This window comes from Gymnodraco acuticeps, unplaced genomic scaffold (genome assembly GCF_902827175.1).
Source record: "Gymnodraco acuticeps unplaced genomic scaffold, fGymAcu1.1, whole genome shotgun sequence".
Taxonomy (NCBI): Eukaryota; Metazoa; Chordata; class Actinopteri; order Perciformes; family Bathydraconidae; genus Gymnodraco; species Gymnodraco acuticeps.
Window position 1 is genome coordinate 1,399,010 of NW_022990276.1, and position 17,624 is coordinate 1,416,633.

The following is a 17,624-nucleotide window of genomic DNA, read 5'->3' on the forward strand; positions in this document are numbered from 1 at the left end:
CACAGTAGTATTCACGTCTCTTTATCAACCATCAATATGGCGTGCAAACATATTTACACCACTAGAGGGCGATGTCTTGCAGCTTTAGGACATGTCTGCAGCTTCACTGGGTTTGACTCATTATGCAGACACTTTGTACCTCAACACGAAGGTAGTTCTGCTTTTACTCACTGATATGTTGAGAACGGCAAGAGGCTCACATTTATCAGGACAGTCAAAGTTTGATGGCTGACATTTCCTCTGCATTTGATATCTCACAGAGTTCCAACAATGGATATTTTCGCTTTACTATGGATAGTCTCTCTGGCTTTCACAGGTAAGAATCTTGGTTTTTAAAAGTGTTTCCATCTTCTGCTGTTAGGTTTATGACTTCTTATATTTTATAATAATGCTGAATTGTTTTAAGGTTTTTGGAAAGGAGTTGAGCTAATAATCAGGAGGTCTACTTTTTATTATTTTGTGACTCAAAAGCAGCATGGTTAGCGGACCAAAAGCAGGACTGATACAAAGTTAATTGCTGAAACAAACATGAACTTACAGTAGCCTAAAGCATTTTGCATGTGATTGAGGAAATATCAAGATGGATGTCTGATGTCTCAATGGTATCTTGCTAATTTGATCTAATTTGATCTCATTGTAAGACTAAAAGAAAAGAAAACACTTTTTGCCTGTAGAATTCAATATGGGAATGAAGTCTACTTGGCAAAAGTTTGATCTTTTTTAAATGCTTAAGATTTACAAGCATCCACATTTATTGTAAATTGTTATCAACAGCTAGTTGATGCTACTGTACAGTATTATGGAATACATCATTCTGTGTTTTTGTTTTGGTATTTTATGAAGGATTTTTCCCAGGGCTTATTTTGCAGTGACCTCTAACTGTCTCTCTCCAGGTTTAACTGAAGGAGCTGGTGTGCTGCCAGACCGTCTGAACGCAGCTGTGGGAGGGAAAGTGATGTTCACCACAACACCGACTCCAGGAACAACTTTTCAATCAGTGACCTGGAGATTTGGTGCTAAAGATATATTTACTTGGAATGTTAACAACTTCCCTGCACCAGAGTATGAAGACAGGATCACCTTCTTCTTGTCTACTGGATCTCTGGAGCTCAGGAACCTGACTCTAACTGACAGTGGAGAATACTCAGTTACCATTGTACCACCAGGAGAACGACCACAGCCAGGGAACACCAGACTGGACGTATACGGTAAGAAAAGTTTCAAATGTTGCATCTCTTTCTAGGCTGAATAAAGGTTTGGCGTAGCGATTGATCAAGTAACCAATGGTATAGGCCTTTGACTCTTTGCACAATCATCCTCAAATAAAAATTTAGGGAAAATCGCTTTTTTATGGTGGAATGAACGTGTATAAACTTTCAATGTGGAACCATGAATAATCAATATCTCATCTTAAACAAGAGACTCACTCCCATCTGCTTCAGTATTTATTTTCTACTGTAACTTTATAAAATGTTTTTTTTGTGTTTCTCCCACAGCACCAGTCTCCAATGTAACGGTAACCTCCAGCAGCACAGAGCTGGTGGAGTTCAACAGCTCCGTCAGTCTGTCCTGCTCCTCCTCTGGATCCCCTCTCTCTTTCCTCTGGCTGAACAGCAGCTCTGAGGTTACAGGAAGTGACAGAGTTCAGATCACTGATGGAGGATCCACTCTAACTATAATTAATGTGACCCGCTACGACCAGGGACCATTCCTGTGTCAGGTATCTAATCCTGTCAGTGAGGGAACCAGTGCTCCTCCACTAAACCTCACCATCTACTGTGAGTTACTGACCTGCATGCTCAGTATATTTACCTAACAAGATCTGAATGCAAACAGAGTTTAGATAATTGTCATTTTTTTCTGTTGTCTTTTTGTTCACGCATGGGTTTATAACATATTTAAAACACATTTTCCCCTCCTATTTGAATCCAGCACATCATCCCTGCACACTACCGCACAGTCTGAACTAAATCATTATAAATCAGGAACCTATATTTAGAGACAGTGCATTGTATGCTTGCTATGTAATAGAAGTTCCTTGTATTTGTATAATAATGCAGTTGTGCATACTAACGTATTGCTGTTGTATTAACCCTAAATTCAGATGGCCCAGAAAATACTATGTTCACAATAAATCCGACAAAAGAACACCATCCGGAAGGATCAGACATCGTCCTGTCCTGCTCAGCTGACTCCAGACCTCCTGCTCAGTTCACGTGGTTTCTGGATGGTAGCGAGCTGTCTGATGGACCAGAGCTCAAACTGATGAACGTTCAGATCAGTCAAAGTGGAAGCTACAGCTGTCAGGCCTTCAACGACAAGACTCTGAGATATGAGACGTCTACGCCTGCATCCATCTCTGTACTGAGTATGTTTGAAAATAAATTTAAAAAATGGGTGTACTTGTGACTATAGCATCAGATGCAATGCACTTCCACTTTTGAGAGTGCTGCAATATTTGCTTGTACAAGGACAACTGAGGCTGAGAATAATAATGTATAAAGTCGCACAAAGATACTTCCTGGAGAGGTCAGCAGCACAGAACAGATGTGGCTGGCAGATACAACTAATACACACAATGCAGGACAATCATAGTTAAACACATTGATATAACAATATGGAAGAAATATTCTGTTAACAGAAATCACCTTTCAAATCTCAAAAGAGTTTTTCAGTGATACAAAAATTATAAAATTGCCATTCAGAGTCAGTTTTAGGATAACAAAAACTTGAATTGTTGTATAACCAAGGTAAATGTTGCCGTGGCTATTTGGACAAGATATCCTGTAAGGTCAGCCAACACCGGTAAATGTTGCACCAGGTACGAGGCTTGGTGCAACATTTTGCAACAGGATAAGATAAGATATTTAAACATGCTTAATAATTTGGTGACCAGCTTTACTGATAATCTATGCATCAACGTTGTTAGACGAATGTACTGGTAAAAGACCATCAGTAAAAACTGTAAAGTATAAACTAAGAATAACTGCAGGATCACAGGTAAATGAACATTCCCATGTTTACATGTTTACGTTCAACGCCATTATTACTGACCATGGAGAATTAAACATTCAAAATACTCCACTCTACTTCTTATGCAAAAAGCTGGTCAGTGTAAACCCCCTGTGTTTTCCACCCACAGCACCAGTTACCAATGTTGTGGTAACTTCAGAACCAACAGAGCTGGTGGAGTTCAGCTCAGTCAGTCTGTCCTGCTCCTCCTCTGGATCCCCTCTCTCTTTCCTCTGGCTGAACAGCAGCTCTGAGGTTACAGGAAGTGACAGAGTTCAGATCACTGATGGAGGATTCACTCTAACTATAATTAATGTGACCCGCTACGACCAGGGACCATTCAGGTGTCAGGTGTTTAATCCTGTCAGTAATGGCACCAGTGATCCACTAAACCTCACCATCTACTGTGAGTTACTCATATGTGCATATATTTTATTCTGCACATTGCTTTAAAGTTGATGGTATCATGAGGCTTCACACTGAGCTAAGTGGTCACGTAACATTCGCTTTAAGCTGCCAGCATTTAATGAATTTCTTTACTCCCCGTATGCCACATAGATGGTCCAGAAAAAACGCATTTGACAATATCTCAGCCACAGAAATATTATGAGAACGGGTCAGACATCAGCATGAACTGCTCAGCTGACTCCAGACCTTCTGCTGTATTTAAGTGGTTTCTGAATGGAGCCCAGCTGTCTGATACTGGATCAGATCTCAGTCTGATGAACGTTCAGATCAGTCAGAGTGGCTACTACAGCTGTCAGGCCTTTAACAACAAGACTCTGAGATATGAAACGTCTCAGCCTTCAGTTGTTTCTGTACTGGGTAAGTTTGCGTTGAGAGGTTTAATGCATATAGGTGTGCATATGAGTGTGATAAGAAAGGTGTAATCAAATCAATTGTCCTTAATATAAAATATCAGTTAAAAAAGGCAGAAAAATAAAACCTTTAGGAACACATGCAGAACATATTGAGCATATGATCTTGCATCACTATGGTTTATTGATGGATTCTCTATATTAGTCTCAAATACTCACAATAGTAGGAATTTAATGCTTTAACAACAGTAAAATCATTTCAATTAATTCTTTACCCGAAAAAGTTTAGTTCCTTAAACTCCCACTGTTTTGATTCAGTTGTCAAAGAAATCGTACAATAATCAGTTTTCTTCTCTGTTACTCAGTTAATTAACACACTATCTTTCTAAGAACATGTGATGATATATACTTCTTGTATAGATGATATTTCTGAGCTATAGGTTGTACAACACGTTGCATTTTTTTTTTTTAAATGACGGCAGTCAGACACTCAGCATGTTATATTATTCAGGGAGAAGTAGTAAAATGTTTGCATCTTCTAAAAAGAAACTGTTCCTTTTATATTTATTAACTCAGGCATTAAATCAGCTTCTTTTGTTCCTGCTTTTATATCTTCACGTGATCTTTTGCCCAACAGAGAAAGTATCCGGCGCTTCTGTCACATCTCCATCAAACCTGCCGATTGAGTGGAACTCTTTCAGATTAATCTGTGACGCTGCTGGCTCTGTCTTTACCAGAGAGTGGAGAAAGGGAGGCTTAGATCTGACTCCGACTGTAAACATGACCCTCACCAACAACAGCAGAGAGCTGTCTTTTAGCAGTCTGAGTAAAGACGACACAGGAGATTATTCCTGTATTATCAGCAACCCCCTCAGCAGCGAGGAAGCAAAGTACTCCATGATAGTTAACTGTAGGTAACAAACTATAACTCCACTGTTCACAATGATACGTTCAGATTATTGAGTCCACTTGAACAATAAATACTTCCAAATATTTGTTTTCCAGATGGACCAGAAACAGTTCAAATCACAGGTCCAAGTCAGATACATGTGGGAGGCACATTTAAATTAACCTGCTCGGCTGCATCTGTACCAACTGCCAATTACACCTGGACGCTGAATGGGCCAGTGATACACACTTCTGCTGTGTTTTATAAAAACAACACTGAATTATCTGACAGTGGCAACTACTACTGTGAAGCGTGGAATGATATAACCGGGAGAAAATCATCAGCGGTCCATGAACTGACCGTAACACATGAGCCAGAGCCAGGGCCAGGTAGGAGCATATTAAAGTCAGTACGAACATAAAAAATGCAATAAAACTCAAATTTCTGTCATCAATTTTGATATTTTAAGCTAAGACAACATGATCAATTTGCAGTTAATGTGTTTAAAAAAAAATCTCTGGCCCCCTCTCCGTTCAATACATTCATTAAACAAAAACAAAATCTCGTTAACTAGAAGGACTAGCAGAGGGGATTGTAAAATACCTTTCAGTAAAAGTATACTATTCTAACTGGCAGCACGTACCTACAGATCTAAGGAACATAACATCCCTCAACTCTTTTAAATCTATAAATCAAATCAAACAATCAGACATGCTCTCATTATTTTAATTGTTATGTGTTTTCCTTTTCTAATTGTCATTGCGGTAAGGTTTGTCCGCGCTTGTGCATGTGCTTCACTTGTGATGGCTCTATTTTTGTTGTCTTTTCACTATGCTAAATTGCTTTAATTGTGTGTATGTGCTTTTATAAAAAAATGTTTGATGCCATCGATTGAACAGGAACTGTAGAAGAAAATAAGCCTGGACTTGAGGGCTTATGGTAATTTTAAATGCATTTTAAACAACATAAACAACTCTTAACAGAATCATTGTATAGGTTTTTATAACTGGCTATGGAATATTATATTGGGAGAAATGTGATATGCTTTTTATCCACAGGCATTTTGAGATAATGAGACAGTTCCTGTTTACAGAATGATGTTAAAATCATGTTCTTTTCTCCTGTTTTATTCAAGTCCAATCAGGCTGTTCGGGTGGTTGCATCGCTGGAATAGTAATCGGAGTTTTAGTCCTCGGTGTTGTAGCTGCTATTGTGTGGTACTTCCTTTGTTACAAAAAGTAAGTGGAAAAGATCTTAAGTATATAACATAAACCTATTTTCATAGTAATACTCAATTACAAGTATGGGAAAGGTGATGGCTCAGTATCTCCAAGTTTAGACCCAAAAGCTTGACTCAAAAACCAGGCAGGAGGAAGATTCAGGATCAGCACATTGGAAGATATCAGACAGAAAATGTGGAGCTGGAATGGTGTAGACATTGTGTTTAACAACCTCTTTTACTCAACCTACAAAAGGTTGATGTTCATCAAAGGCCCTGCTCTTATTATATATTATCCAGATGTTCCTAAGCCCTTTAGTTATGACTCGTTTGTGTCACAATGGAGCCGCCCCTCGACACTGTACAACTTCAAAGTTTAACATTTTGTTTCTGCCAGCTATAAATATTTAACTGTGATGGAATATATGATTCACCATGAGTTAACATATTGGGAGACCCTTATAGAGCTCTACATTAATGTTTGAAAGTATATGCTTGTAAATCATTCGTAACAAATACTTTCAGGACTATAGATGCAGCTCTTACACTGAACAAAAATATAAACGCAACACTTTTGTTTTTGCTCCCATTTTTCATGAGATGAACTCAAAGATCTAAAACATTTTCTATATACACAAAATAACCATTTCTCTCAAATATTGTTCACAAATCTGAAAAAATCTGTGATAGTGAGCACTTCTCCTTTGCCGAGATAATCCATCCCACCTCACAGGTGTGGCATATCAAGATGCTGATTAGACAGCATGATTATTGCACAGGTGTGCCTTAGGCTGGCCACAATAAAAGGCCACTCTGAAACGTGCAGTTTTGCTTTATTGGGGGGGTCTGGGGGGGTCCGAAAACCAGGCAGTATCTGGTGTGAGGGGTAGGGGTAGGGTTAGGGTAATGTTGTGAATCGAGTGGCCCATGGTGGTGGTGGGGTTATGGTATGGGCAGGCGTATGTTATGGACGACGAACACAGGCCACTCGATTCACAACATTACCCTAACCCTACCCCTAACCCTAACCCTACCCCTCACACCAGATACTGCCTGGTTTTTGGACCCCCCCGGACCCCCCCAATAAAGCAAAAATGCACGTTTCAGAGTGGCCTTTTATTGTGGCCAGCATAAGGCACACCTGTGCAATAATCATGCTGTCTAATCAGCATCTTGATATGCCACACCTGTGAGGTGGGATGGATTATCTCGGCAAAGGAGAAGTGCTCACTATCACAGATTTTTTCGGATTTTCGAACAATATTTGAGAGAAATGGTTATTTAGTGTATATAGAAAATGTTTTAGATCTTTGAGTTCATCTCATAAAAAATGGGAGCAAAAACAAAAGTGTTGCGTTTATATTTTTGTTCAGTGTATGAAGAAATAACTACTTTTTCTATCATGCATGCAATACCAATAACTAGATATATTGCTGCTTGTATCATTATTGTGTTGCTGAGACTAATGACTAATGTGCTCTCTAAACAGAAAACAAAAGAAAGATCGTTCCGCTGAAAACACCAACACCAGAACTGGTAAGTCTATTACGTGTAACATGAGTTTATGTATTCATAGAGGTATTTTCCTTCATTGAGTCATTCTAAGCTTTGTTTATTTCTCACGTTTTAAAGGAGTTGAAGGCCAGGACAACGGGGCGTACACAAGAAGTCAGGTAAAAGTAATCAGAGTCATTTACATGCTCTGCTGGTTACTAAGAGATGTTGTAAACACAGTACTCAACAACAGACTTTGAACCTGGAACGAGATATTAAGCTGACACAATGAAGAAGAAGTGAATATGTGTCATTACATCAACATTACAGTGTAGATTATATTGTTAACGATTACCTCCTTTTTTCTTTTTTTGCATCAAATGTGATGTTTAGTTTAGTTTATTTGTTTATAGTGTTGTGGACAGTCCCCATTGATCAACTGTCACAAAAAACAGTAAATGGGGCAGCTTTAGCCCACATTACTAATTTCCAGCTGTTGTCCCCAGCCAGATGATAATAGACACCTTTTTAAAATCACAATACATCAACAGCATTAGTTATAAAAAAAGAATGAGAGACTAGTAGATACAGGTCAGTTTAGCAGCAGCCTTCTGCTTTGTATTGGCATGCGCATATATCACAGTGTCATCGGCATATAGGTGTGTTTCCACATCAGGACAGACAGATGGCAGGTCAATAATATATAAGGTAAAAAGAAGCGGACCAAGTATTGAACCTTGTGGTACTCCGGTGCTTAAAGAGCAACTTGCAGGTTAGAGACCCCAGTGAATACATGTGTAGGAAAATGATGTATACACTAGATTTTCCAAAACATATACATAAATATACACTACAGTGACATCTGGCGTCGTTTTTGTAAGACATTTTTACTTCCGCATAAAAAAAGACCACCCGCGTGTGACGTCACATGAGGGAGAGCGGCCGGTCTAATGTATTCATAAACATGGTTCACAATGCTAGTTTTGACACAGAAGAGGTTGAAAATGTATATTCGTATGCATATGACGGACCATAACCTTATAATTATGAGCCTGCTAGGCGGCCAAGAGACCAGGAGCAGCCAAGGATTAGAAGAAATAACGGCCATTGGCGAGAAATGGAGCTGTGGTGTGAGAAGAACCAGTGGAGAACAGGGCAGCTGTCTTGGTGAGTGACCGGCGTTAGCTACAGTTAATTTTAGCTAACGTCGGTCACATCACAACATTGTAAAGTTAGCTGTTATATATCAGGCTATAACTAAAGTAGTATTGATAATATAGTAACGTTACTGGCAGGACTGTTGAGACTGATCCATAACAGAAACTAATGCGCAAGTATCAGCCGTATCTCGCGTTACCTAATGCAACTCCGCACTACGTCTTAGGCAGCGTCCACACGGCGGCGTGTGTTGAAGCTTACCGGTGGGCGTGTCTGAAACTCGACCAACAACCAATCACATTAATCTCCCGCCCCGGACACACAAGGACGCGGTTTGATAGGCTAGAGCAGTGGTTCTCAAACTTTTTTCAATAGTGTACCCCCTTTGAAAAAAAAATGCAGCCAAGTACCCCCTGATCAGCGCAAAAACAATTTGTTAGGGACAAAATGCCTATATAAAGAGGTACAGTACAGCCTTGCACCATCAGTGTCTGATTTATTAAAACAACAACCTTGTAACTGGGAAACAATCCATCACCAAATTCATGGCAAACCAATTTCAACATCATGCAGTAACACTGAGACGACATTAGTTGCATTGAACTGATCTTTTTAATAATATACATTATACATATATACATTTCAATACAATGTAGTGAAACATGGGCTTGTTCCACTGAGGATCTTTCATTCTGACAGGGAGGCAAACTGCAGTTATTACACTTAGTGTTTTACTTTTCCTAAATTGGTATATCTATTTATTTATTCATTTAGGGGCGTGGGGAATGAAGAGAGAAAAATATATGAGCATTTTATGAGCATGGGATTTTGACCCCTCATATAAACATATGCATAATGCTGCGCTATACTTTGCGGCCACACGCCAAGCAAGGCTTATTGTTTAGGTCCTTTGATAAGCAGGCAGTCATATAATATATTATATATAATATTATACTATATATACTATAATATAATTAGCTAGAACTAGCTAGATCTGATATATTTGGACATAAACACTGTTTAGAGTTTTGGTGGTCCTGATCATTTATTCCGGTAAATTATTCTGACCTACTAATTGACCTTTCCGAAGTTATTGAGTCTATGTAAGTTTGCGGCTTGGCTCAGATCCACCAACGTCAGCAAGATCTCACCTCTACTAACTTCCCGAAGAACCAAGGTTTCAATTAACTGCTGTTTCAATTCAGACAACTCTTTTTTAATCTGTTTAAGCGATCCCGAAGGATTTTGATATCAGTAAATGGAGTGTGCTCCTACCTAAGTGTGTGTGGCAGGGTGCAATCTTACCTTGGAAGCAGGAGAGGAGGGCACAGGTGTCTTTTAAATTATCCCAGTCCAAAAGGTGGGATCAGTTTATTTGAAGAAAAATAGGTCCAAACTAATACAGGGTTTTTACCTTCTCTCTTACAACATTATAATCATCCTAACAAAAAACCGTGCTGTGATCATGTTCAAATGAAACTTTAATTCACAGTCTTACATTTATTACCAAAATGTTTTAATTCCAACTGCCCATTTCAGTTGTGACATTTTAAAATTCTCCCGATAGAATTTAGAGGTATTTCCTCGTAAAAAGACCGGTGACAATAAAAAGCGCATTCAACTTTTTCATTTTTACCAACTCAATTCACATCAGTTTCATACCGTTTTTTCCGACACAGACGGCGGATTAACATTCAAAAACCCATACCTGTCCGCAAAATTCGGGGGGCAAGATTTCCCCACAGGTCGCGGTATTTATAATATTCATACACTTTTTCCGACACAGACGGCGGATTAACACTCAAAAACCCATACCTGTCCGCAAAATTCTGGGGGCAAGATTTCCCCACAGGTTGCGGTATTTATAATGTTCATACACACATCTCTCATCAAATCATTCCACTCAGCCAACAACCAATACATTCGAGAGATATTTACCCCGTCTGGAAGGACCTTACCGAGAGCTATTAACCCAGCTCTGAAGCACACAGCCTACCGGGAGAGAGTCTACCAGGGGTCAACCCCCCTCTCTCTCGCTCTCTCAAAAAACCAGTCTCTTTATGCTAAAAAAACTGGATCCTAAACCCAAAAAAACAAACTCCTCCTCTTCACCCAATTCAGTTGAAAACTGCGCATGCGCACTAATGTACAAGGCTAAACATGTCCCGACATGTTCCACAGCTGTTATGGGATAAGACACCCTTTCATATGAGGTAAAAAGGACATGAACTCTCTTTGGCCTCTAATGTTTCTCCCCTTAGTGTGAAGCCCCCCCTCCCTGTGGACTGCTGCCAGAGGAGAGGAAGAAAACTCAACCTAAACAAACCACTTTGTTTTGTTTATACTGTAACTATAGAAAACCTAAAATATGAAGCATTTTCATTGTGGGTTATAGAAGAATATAATTGATTATATTTGATTGTAACTAACTTTCGTTTTTAAGTATTAAACATACTATGAAAACTCACAACACACGAGTGAAGTATAACTGGACGCGAGAGAGAGATCAGAGATCAGATCAGCTGCTGCTGATGGAGAACACGCAGCTCTGCATGATCACAGCTCCGCCGCTGTGACGGAACGTTGAGTGGAACAAAATTAAATACACAAAATTAGACCTAACACACTTAGCTAGTGTATCTACTCTGGAACTAGCTAAACTAGTTATAAATATGTGTAGGCTATTCTGTACTGTCGGGTCACTTATTACTTATTCAGCGAGCTGCACGAGACTGACGGGCTGTCAGGAGAGGGAGAGGAAAAGAGAGCACCCCGTTTACTTTCCCCATTTTATTATCCAGAATTACTGTAAACCTATGAATAAAGTAGTTCATCTGCTATTAGTAGTTTGTTTGAATGCATTAATTATGTTGTTTTTTTTTATTAACATAAAATAAATCTCATGTACTGCAGTACTCCAACGTACCCCTAGGGGTCCGCGTACCCCCATTTGAGAACCACTGGGCTAGAGCTTGTACTGGCATATGATTTGATTGGCTGACGCTTCCGTCGAAGCTTCAAAATTAGAACATTGCTCTTCTTTTGAAGCGAGCAACGCGATCATAGCGAAGCGACGGAACCACAATGCAGTTCGGCAAAGCGTGATGTCACCCCATTCAAAGGGAATGGGCAGAAGCGTTGAAGCTTCAATGCACGCCGCCGTGTGGACGGGCCGTAACGGTGCTGTGTACCGGAGGGGAGAGAGAGAGAGGAGCTAAGGGGGGGAGAGAGAGTGCAACGAATGGGGAAGAGAGAGAGAGAGAGCAGCGAAGGGGGGGAGAGAGAGAGAGAGCAGCGAAGGGGGGGAGAGAGAGAGAGAGCAGCGAAGGGGGGGAGAGAGATAATACGGTTTCCTGATAAACTTTTTGTTTGATAGGCCTCAGCTGTGGAGAGTATGTGCTGCAGGGAGGTGGATGCACCTCGCACAACGCACCCAGGAACAAAAGCTAGCTCCGGTCCTTTTCCTGTTAGGGAAACTGTGGACTCGATGTCCTGACAGGCTGGAGTCTCACCATGATTACAAATTGTGAAATGCAATGTAAAATTACCAAAAAAATACCAGCTCACTAAATCACAACCACTCAAACCAACTACAAACTACTACCGCGGATTGGGCAGAGAAGGAGTCCGAGAAAGTTGCTCCCCCATGTGACGTAATATGACGCGTTTGACGTATATGGTGTTTGAAAAAAGCAGTTTTTAGTAGCAGAGCTCAAAACGTCTCCTTTCCCCTCTGAATTCCTGCCCTTATGTCTCGTAAAACATATAAAATCCTGCATTAACTTTTTTAATTCTAGTTTTCAGGCAAGGTTAAGCATAAATCGAGTAAAAAAAAAACCTGCAAGTTGCTCTTAAAGTCTAGAGCTGGAGAGAGTTGATTATTGACGATAACATGCTGACGCCTACCACTGAGGTATGATTCAATCCAATGTAACTGTAAATGTAATCTTACATTAATTTCCTTTCTTTTTATTTTTCCTAGGAGATGCACTACGCAGATGTCCATTTTACCAAAAAGAATAACGGGGAAACAGTCCAGATGGGAGACCAGAATAAACCGTCAGACTACGCTGAGGTCAGACTGAACAACAATCCTCGTGCTGCTGCGTCCTCTCTCCCAACCTACGATGCTCACCTACAGCGCAACAAGAGGCCGGCTCCTCAGCCTGAAATCGCCGAACTCTACGCTCAAGTTCGCAAGAATTGACCACACTGGATGAAATGGATAATGTGGGGGGGGTCTCACTGGAAGCAGCTAACATGAGAAACCTTCACTTTGCTCTCAGTCTTTCTTTTTTTTAATGGAGGACTCATTTCCCTTGAGTTAGCTTGTCCAAAGCACTTTAGCCGGGGTTAATGATCAACCAGTTTGTCACAGTTATTGCCGTGACTGAGGTCAGACTGCACAATGTTGGCTAGCTAGCTCGCAATGATAACAATAGCTTCCTTGTGTACAGTTAATTAAAAGTGCCATAGATGAGTGGAAATGTACCATGTGCTAATCTGGTGTTAGCTTTAGCATAATGTTTGATACCGGTGTGGTGCCATGTTGGACTCCTTATGCATACTCAGTGATCACATCTATTTTATTTTTATTTTGCATTGATTCTCTTTAATCTGTCATTTGTGAACTATAATGACATTGTTATGGCGGAAAGATTAATGATATGTGTTGGTCCAAAGGACTAACTGAAAGATCAATATAGAGATTAATTTCATGAAGATAAAGTTTAACTTTATAATGGGGAGGTGTGAAGCCACAACAATCCAAAAAGCCATCAACGAAAACAAGATATAGCTTGTTCTCCAGTTCCACTTGAACCACGGAAGAAATGTAATTTGATAGCTTAAGATCAACCTGCAAGGTTAATGACGGATATCTTTATGTACAATAAGTGCCTTACTGTAAGTCTGCCTCCAACAGACATGCGGAAACTAGCTTTTTAAGAAATGTGTCAATAATTCCCGCAATCGATGATCAGGGTAATTCAGGAAAAGATTGACAGTAAATGTCAATAAAAGTTGCTGTGTGATAAAATGATAAGGTGCTACTGTATATCTGTCAGCATGTTTCCCCGAAAGGCCTGCAGCCAAAAGGGAAGTGAAACTAGTAGAAAATAGACGCACATTTGCATTGCTGCAGACTCTCGGTTTCCTCAACTCAATGCAAATCATAGCATGTTCTGTTTCGCGATAGTTTCCAAAACAATAATCAGAAGACATCAAAGTAGTCTGTTTCACTCAATGCACAAGACTTTCTATTTCACGGCAGTATTCCAGGTCCTTGAGCCCCCCCCCCCCTCCACAGGTCCCATCACCAATATGATGAAATTCATATTTGTATTTAAGATTAGATAAGAGGTACTTTATTGATCCCAAATTGAGCATAAAAAACAAGGCATTGCACATAAGTAGGAACTAAGAGTAGAATTAAACAATTTCTTAAATTTAAACATCTCAAAATATAAATAAAACAGTATTAAAAAGTAGAAAATATACAAGTTGACAGTGAGATAAAAAAATCTATAACAATCTGACAAATAAAACACTATTAAAGGGTCGATTTTCAGTTAACACAATAAATAATTTAGTTCCAAACTCAACCAGACTTGTTCAACAACATGCTTTTTTAAAATTGTTTTCGTCCTTTATTTCAGTTATATAAAATGTCAAACTATAGCTAGAGTCCAAACACAACTTTTTCTGATGAATGCAAGTGCCAAACTGTTGTTAACAAATAATCCATCTGGAAAATTATGCATTTCAACCAGATTTCAACATCACCTGTTCTTATTTCGCTTTGCTCTGTTTCATTATTTAATCTCCTGTAAAATGTGACGATAAATGCTGAGTAACAGTTTTGTGTTACATTTGCACATATTTTAAATGCAGCAACTCAATTTTCCCACCTCTGCAACAATGTTATTTAAGTGTTTTGTGATAATTCAGTAATCTAAGATTATTCCCAGGAGCTTTTTCTCTTGGACTTAGTCTATAGATACATTATTTATGTAAATATGTAATTGAAAAGAAACAATTCTAAGTTTATAACAAATCAATGTGTTTTGTTTTTTAGAAATATTCAGTGGATTTTCACATTATCTCAGGCCCTAAACACATTTTATTTATATTTGTTAATAGAAAAGAACAGACTGTTTGATATGGTGGTTCCCATTGAAGTTACCAATGTATGTTTGCTGTTGGTATAGAAGATGGTAATGCCATAAACAAGGACTTACTGTACTGTATGATTTATTTGACAAATAAAAGGATTATTTGATCCATCGAGAGTTACTTTTATTTCTGAAGACACTAAATCATTGATTGGAAACTAATCAATGAGCTGAAACTCACTAAAGCCCTGAGGGGAATGGTAGATTTGGGTAAGAAGTCTCAGTAGATCCATAAGGAGCTACCTTTTTTGCAATGTTATCCTATTGTCATTTAATTGTTAGTATAAAAGTATTGATGACATCTGTTTCATTAAATACAGAAGGGTTGCACAATTTTGAAAAAATTATAATTGCAATGATTTTGGCTGATAAAGCTATTAAGATATATATTTTTTTATATTAAGATAAGATGTCAATGTCAAACACTCGTGATAAATCTGGAAACCTCAGCCTGTTTACGAAAAGAATTAGGGCAATTTATTCACATTACCAATTTTGACCCAAAGTTGCTCCCGAACTACCAGTTTATCATGAATCACATGGCAGTGAAAAGGCTTTGACATTGACTTCAATCAGCGGACATCAGTGAACAGCCATAACTACCTCCACTGTAACTGCTGTGATGCACCCGTTGGCTTTAGGTGTGGTGAAGATGGAGGAAAGGCATTTTGCCCAACAAGCGATAGCCAGTTTCTTGAAGTTGCACAGGAGTGAAGAAGCTCTTAGTGACGGCAGCTTCTCAAAGTTTTAGCAAAGTGTCGGAAAATTGTGGGACTTAATAATTCAGAAATCATGTAATACTAAAGGTTCAAAACCCTATAATTTCTCTTGTCAGTTTTTCATGCTTTTCTGAACCAACACACATGTTTTATTTACTATATACTGGTAATTAATAATGATTAATTACAGATTATTATTGTGATAATGCGAATAAATGTTTTAATCGATTGACAGCATTCCTTTTCATTTTTATTTTAAGTCTTTAGAAAAGTTCTTAGTCCAGGACTTCCTTGCAGCACCATGATATTTCATTTAGAATATTTTCACATATTTTGCCTTTACTAAACAATGCGCTCGCTTCGATTTGGATATTGCACTTGTCAATTTTTGTTAACATTGCAATACATTCTGCAGCCCTTTGCATCTGATCGCAACAAATACATGAAATAACCAGTATAGAAGGAGCCTTTCTTAGTTGTGTTGGTGTCTTGAAAGAGCGGGCCCTCAGTCTTGAGTCTTCAGCCGGCTCCACGTTAACCCAGATCAATGCAACAAGACCATATAGCCTACACAAGTTATATTTTAGTTACTCCCTTTTTTTAAACTAAGGGTAATGATGAATGAATGAGTGTTTGGCGAGTGTCCCCTCCCACATTAGTTACTCATTAAAGTGGACCAGACTACCCGTCAGTTATTCACACGGTTCAGTTCACCTGCATTGTAAGCAAGTATTGTACCACACCTTAATCATATCAAAGCGAATCCCTGTCATTGTTCAACCTTAAATGAAGTTGAGGTATTTGATGGCTTCAAATACCATTAAAAATAGATTTTAAAATATATTGGAATTTAATATATGGCGTTATGAATGGATTGTATGCATACTGTAAAGGGTATAACTGTTACGGTGAGTGAAGCAAGCAGGACCCAAACGCAGATAACACTGAAAAATCCTTTATTTCAAGGCTAAACGTCAAAACCCAGAACACTCCCCGGTGAACACAGTCACATACAAACGACGAACTGACAAAGACAGACAGAAAAACCAGAACTTAAATACACACAAGACTAATCACACAAACAAGACACAGGTGAGGAGGGAGGAGAAACCACAGAGGCACCAGGTGAACACAATCGGGTAATCAGGGAGGGAAAACAGACAGAAAGCAACAGGCAGGAAACGGGGGTGAACAATTTACAAAATAAAACAGGAAACCCAAAGATAGAAAAAGACAAGACAAAACAATAACAGAGACAGATCGTGACAGTACCCCCCCCCTCAAGGGACGGATCCCAGACGTCCCAAAACAAAACTAAAAAAGTCCAAAACCTTAAGCAGGGTGGGTGGAGGGGGTCCGGAGGAGGGACGCATCACTAAGCCACCAGGGTGGGTGGAGGGGGTCTGGAGGACGGGCTTGGGCTGACAGCCCAGGGGCACGGCAGAGGACCAGGAAGGGGTCTCGGGCGGACGGCCCGGGAGCAAGGCAGAGGACCAGGAAGGGGTCTCGGGCGGACGGCCCGGGGGCAAGGCAGAGGACCAGGCAGGGGTCTCGGGCGGACGGCCCGGGGGTAAGGCAGAGTCCAAAATGGGGGTTATGGAGGGGCGAAGGCCACCGCGGGCGAACTCAGGGGGCCGAGCATGAGGGCGAGGACTGCGGCCGGAAAAGTCAGGGGGCCGAGCATGAGGGCGAGGACCGCGGCCGGAAGAGTCAGGGGGCCGGGCCCGAGGGCGAGGACCGCGGCAGGAAGAGTCAGGGGGCCGGGCTAGAGGGCGAAGACCGCGGCTGTCAGGGGGCCGGGCTCGAGGGTGAAGACTGCGGCTCACAGAGGGCCGGGATCGAGGGCGAAGACCGCGGCTCTCAGGGGCCCGGGCTCGAGGGCGAAGACCAGAGAGCTCCGGAGGCCGGGCAGGAAGGCGCTGACGGGACAGTGCCGGAGACCGGGCAGGACCCGGTGTCGGAACTGGTGGGACAGGCCTCGGCAGGAACCCCCACGGAAGAGGGCCAGGACACGGGATTTGCAGGATCCCCGGCAGGAGAGCAGTCGGCGGGGCCTCCAACGGCACAGTATATAGGATTGGCAGGACCCCCGGCAGGAGAGTAGATGGCGGGACCTCCAACGAGACAGGACAAAGGGTTGGC

General features: G+C 40.5%; 1 protein-coding gene across 3 annotated transcripts in view; it reads left to right on the top strand.

Moving 5' to 3' along the window:
- Positions 1-14,874, top strand: part of LOC117549564 (carcinoembryonic antigen-related cell adhesion molecule 5-like) — a 58,959-nt gene extending 44,085 nt beyond the window's left edge. The window contains exons 1-12 of one of the 3 annotated variants that reach the window (XM_034221579.1): positions 173-316; positions 894-1,208; positions 1,497-1,778; positions 2,105-2,368; positions 3,143-3,418; positions 3,571-3,837; positions 4,468-4,740; positions 4,836-5,108; positions 5,855-5,957; positions 7,428-7,474; positions 7,571-7,611; positions 12,573-14,874. In XM_034221579.1, the coding sequence (XP_034077470.1) occupies positions 271-316; positions 894-1,208; positions 1,497-1,778; positions 2,105-2,368; positions 3,143-3,418; positions 3,571-3,837; positions 4,468-4,740; positions 4,836-5,108; positions 5,855-5,957; positions 7,428-7,474; positions 7,571-7,611; positions 12,573-12,797 (2,412 nt within the window). In that variant the 5' untranslated portion in view covers positions 173-270 and the 3' untranslated portion in view covers positions 12,798-14,874. Of the gene's footprint in view, positions 1-172; positions 317-893; positions 1,209-1,496; positions 1,779-2,104; positions 2,369-3,142; positions 3,419-3,570; positions 3,838-4,467; positions 4,741-4,835; positions 5,109-5,854; positions 5,958-7,427; positions 7,475-7,570; positions 7,612-12,572 lie in introns of those variants that run through there. The other 2 variants (XM_034221580.1, XM_034221581.1) reach the window with 2 other exon arrangements.
- Positions 14,875-17,624: the final 2,750 nt, after the last annotated feature.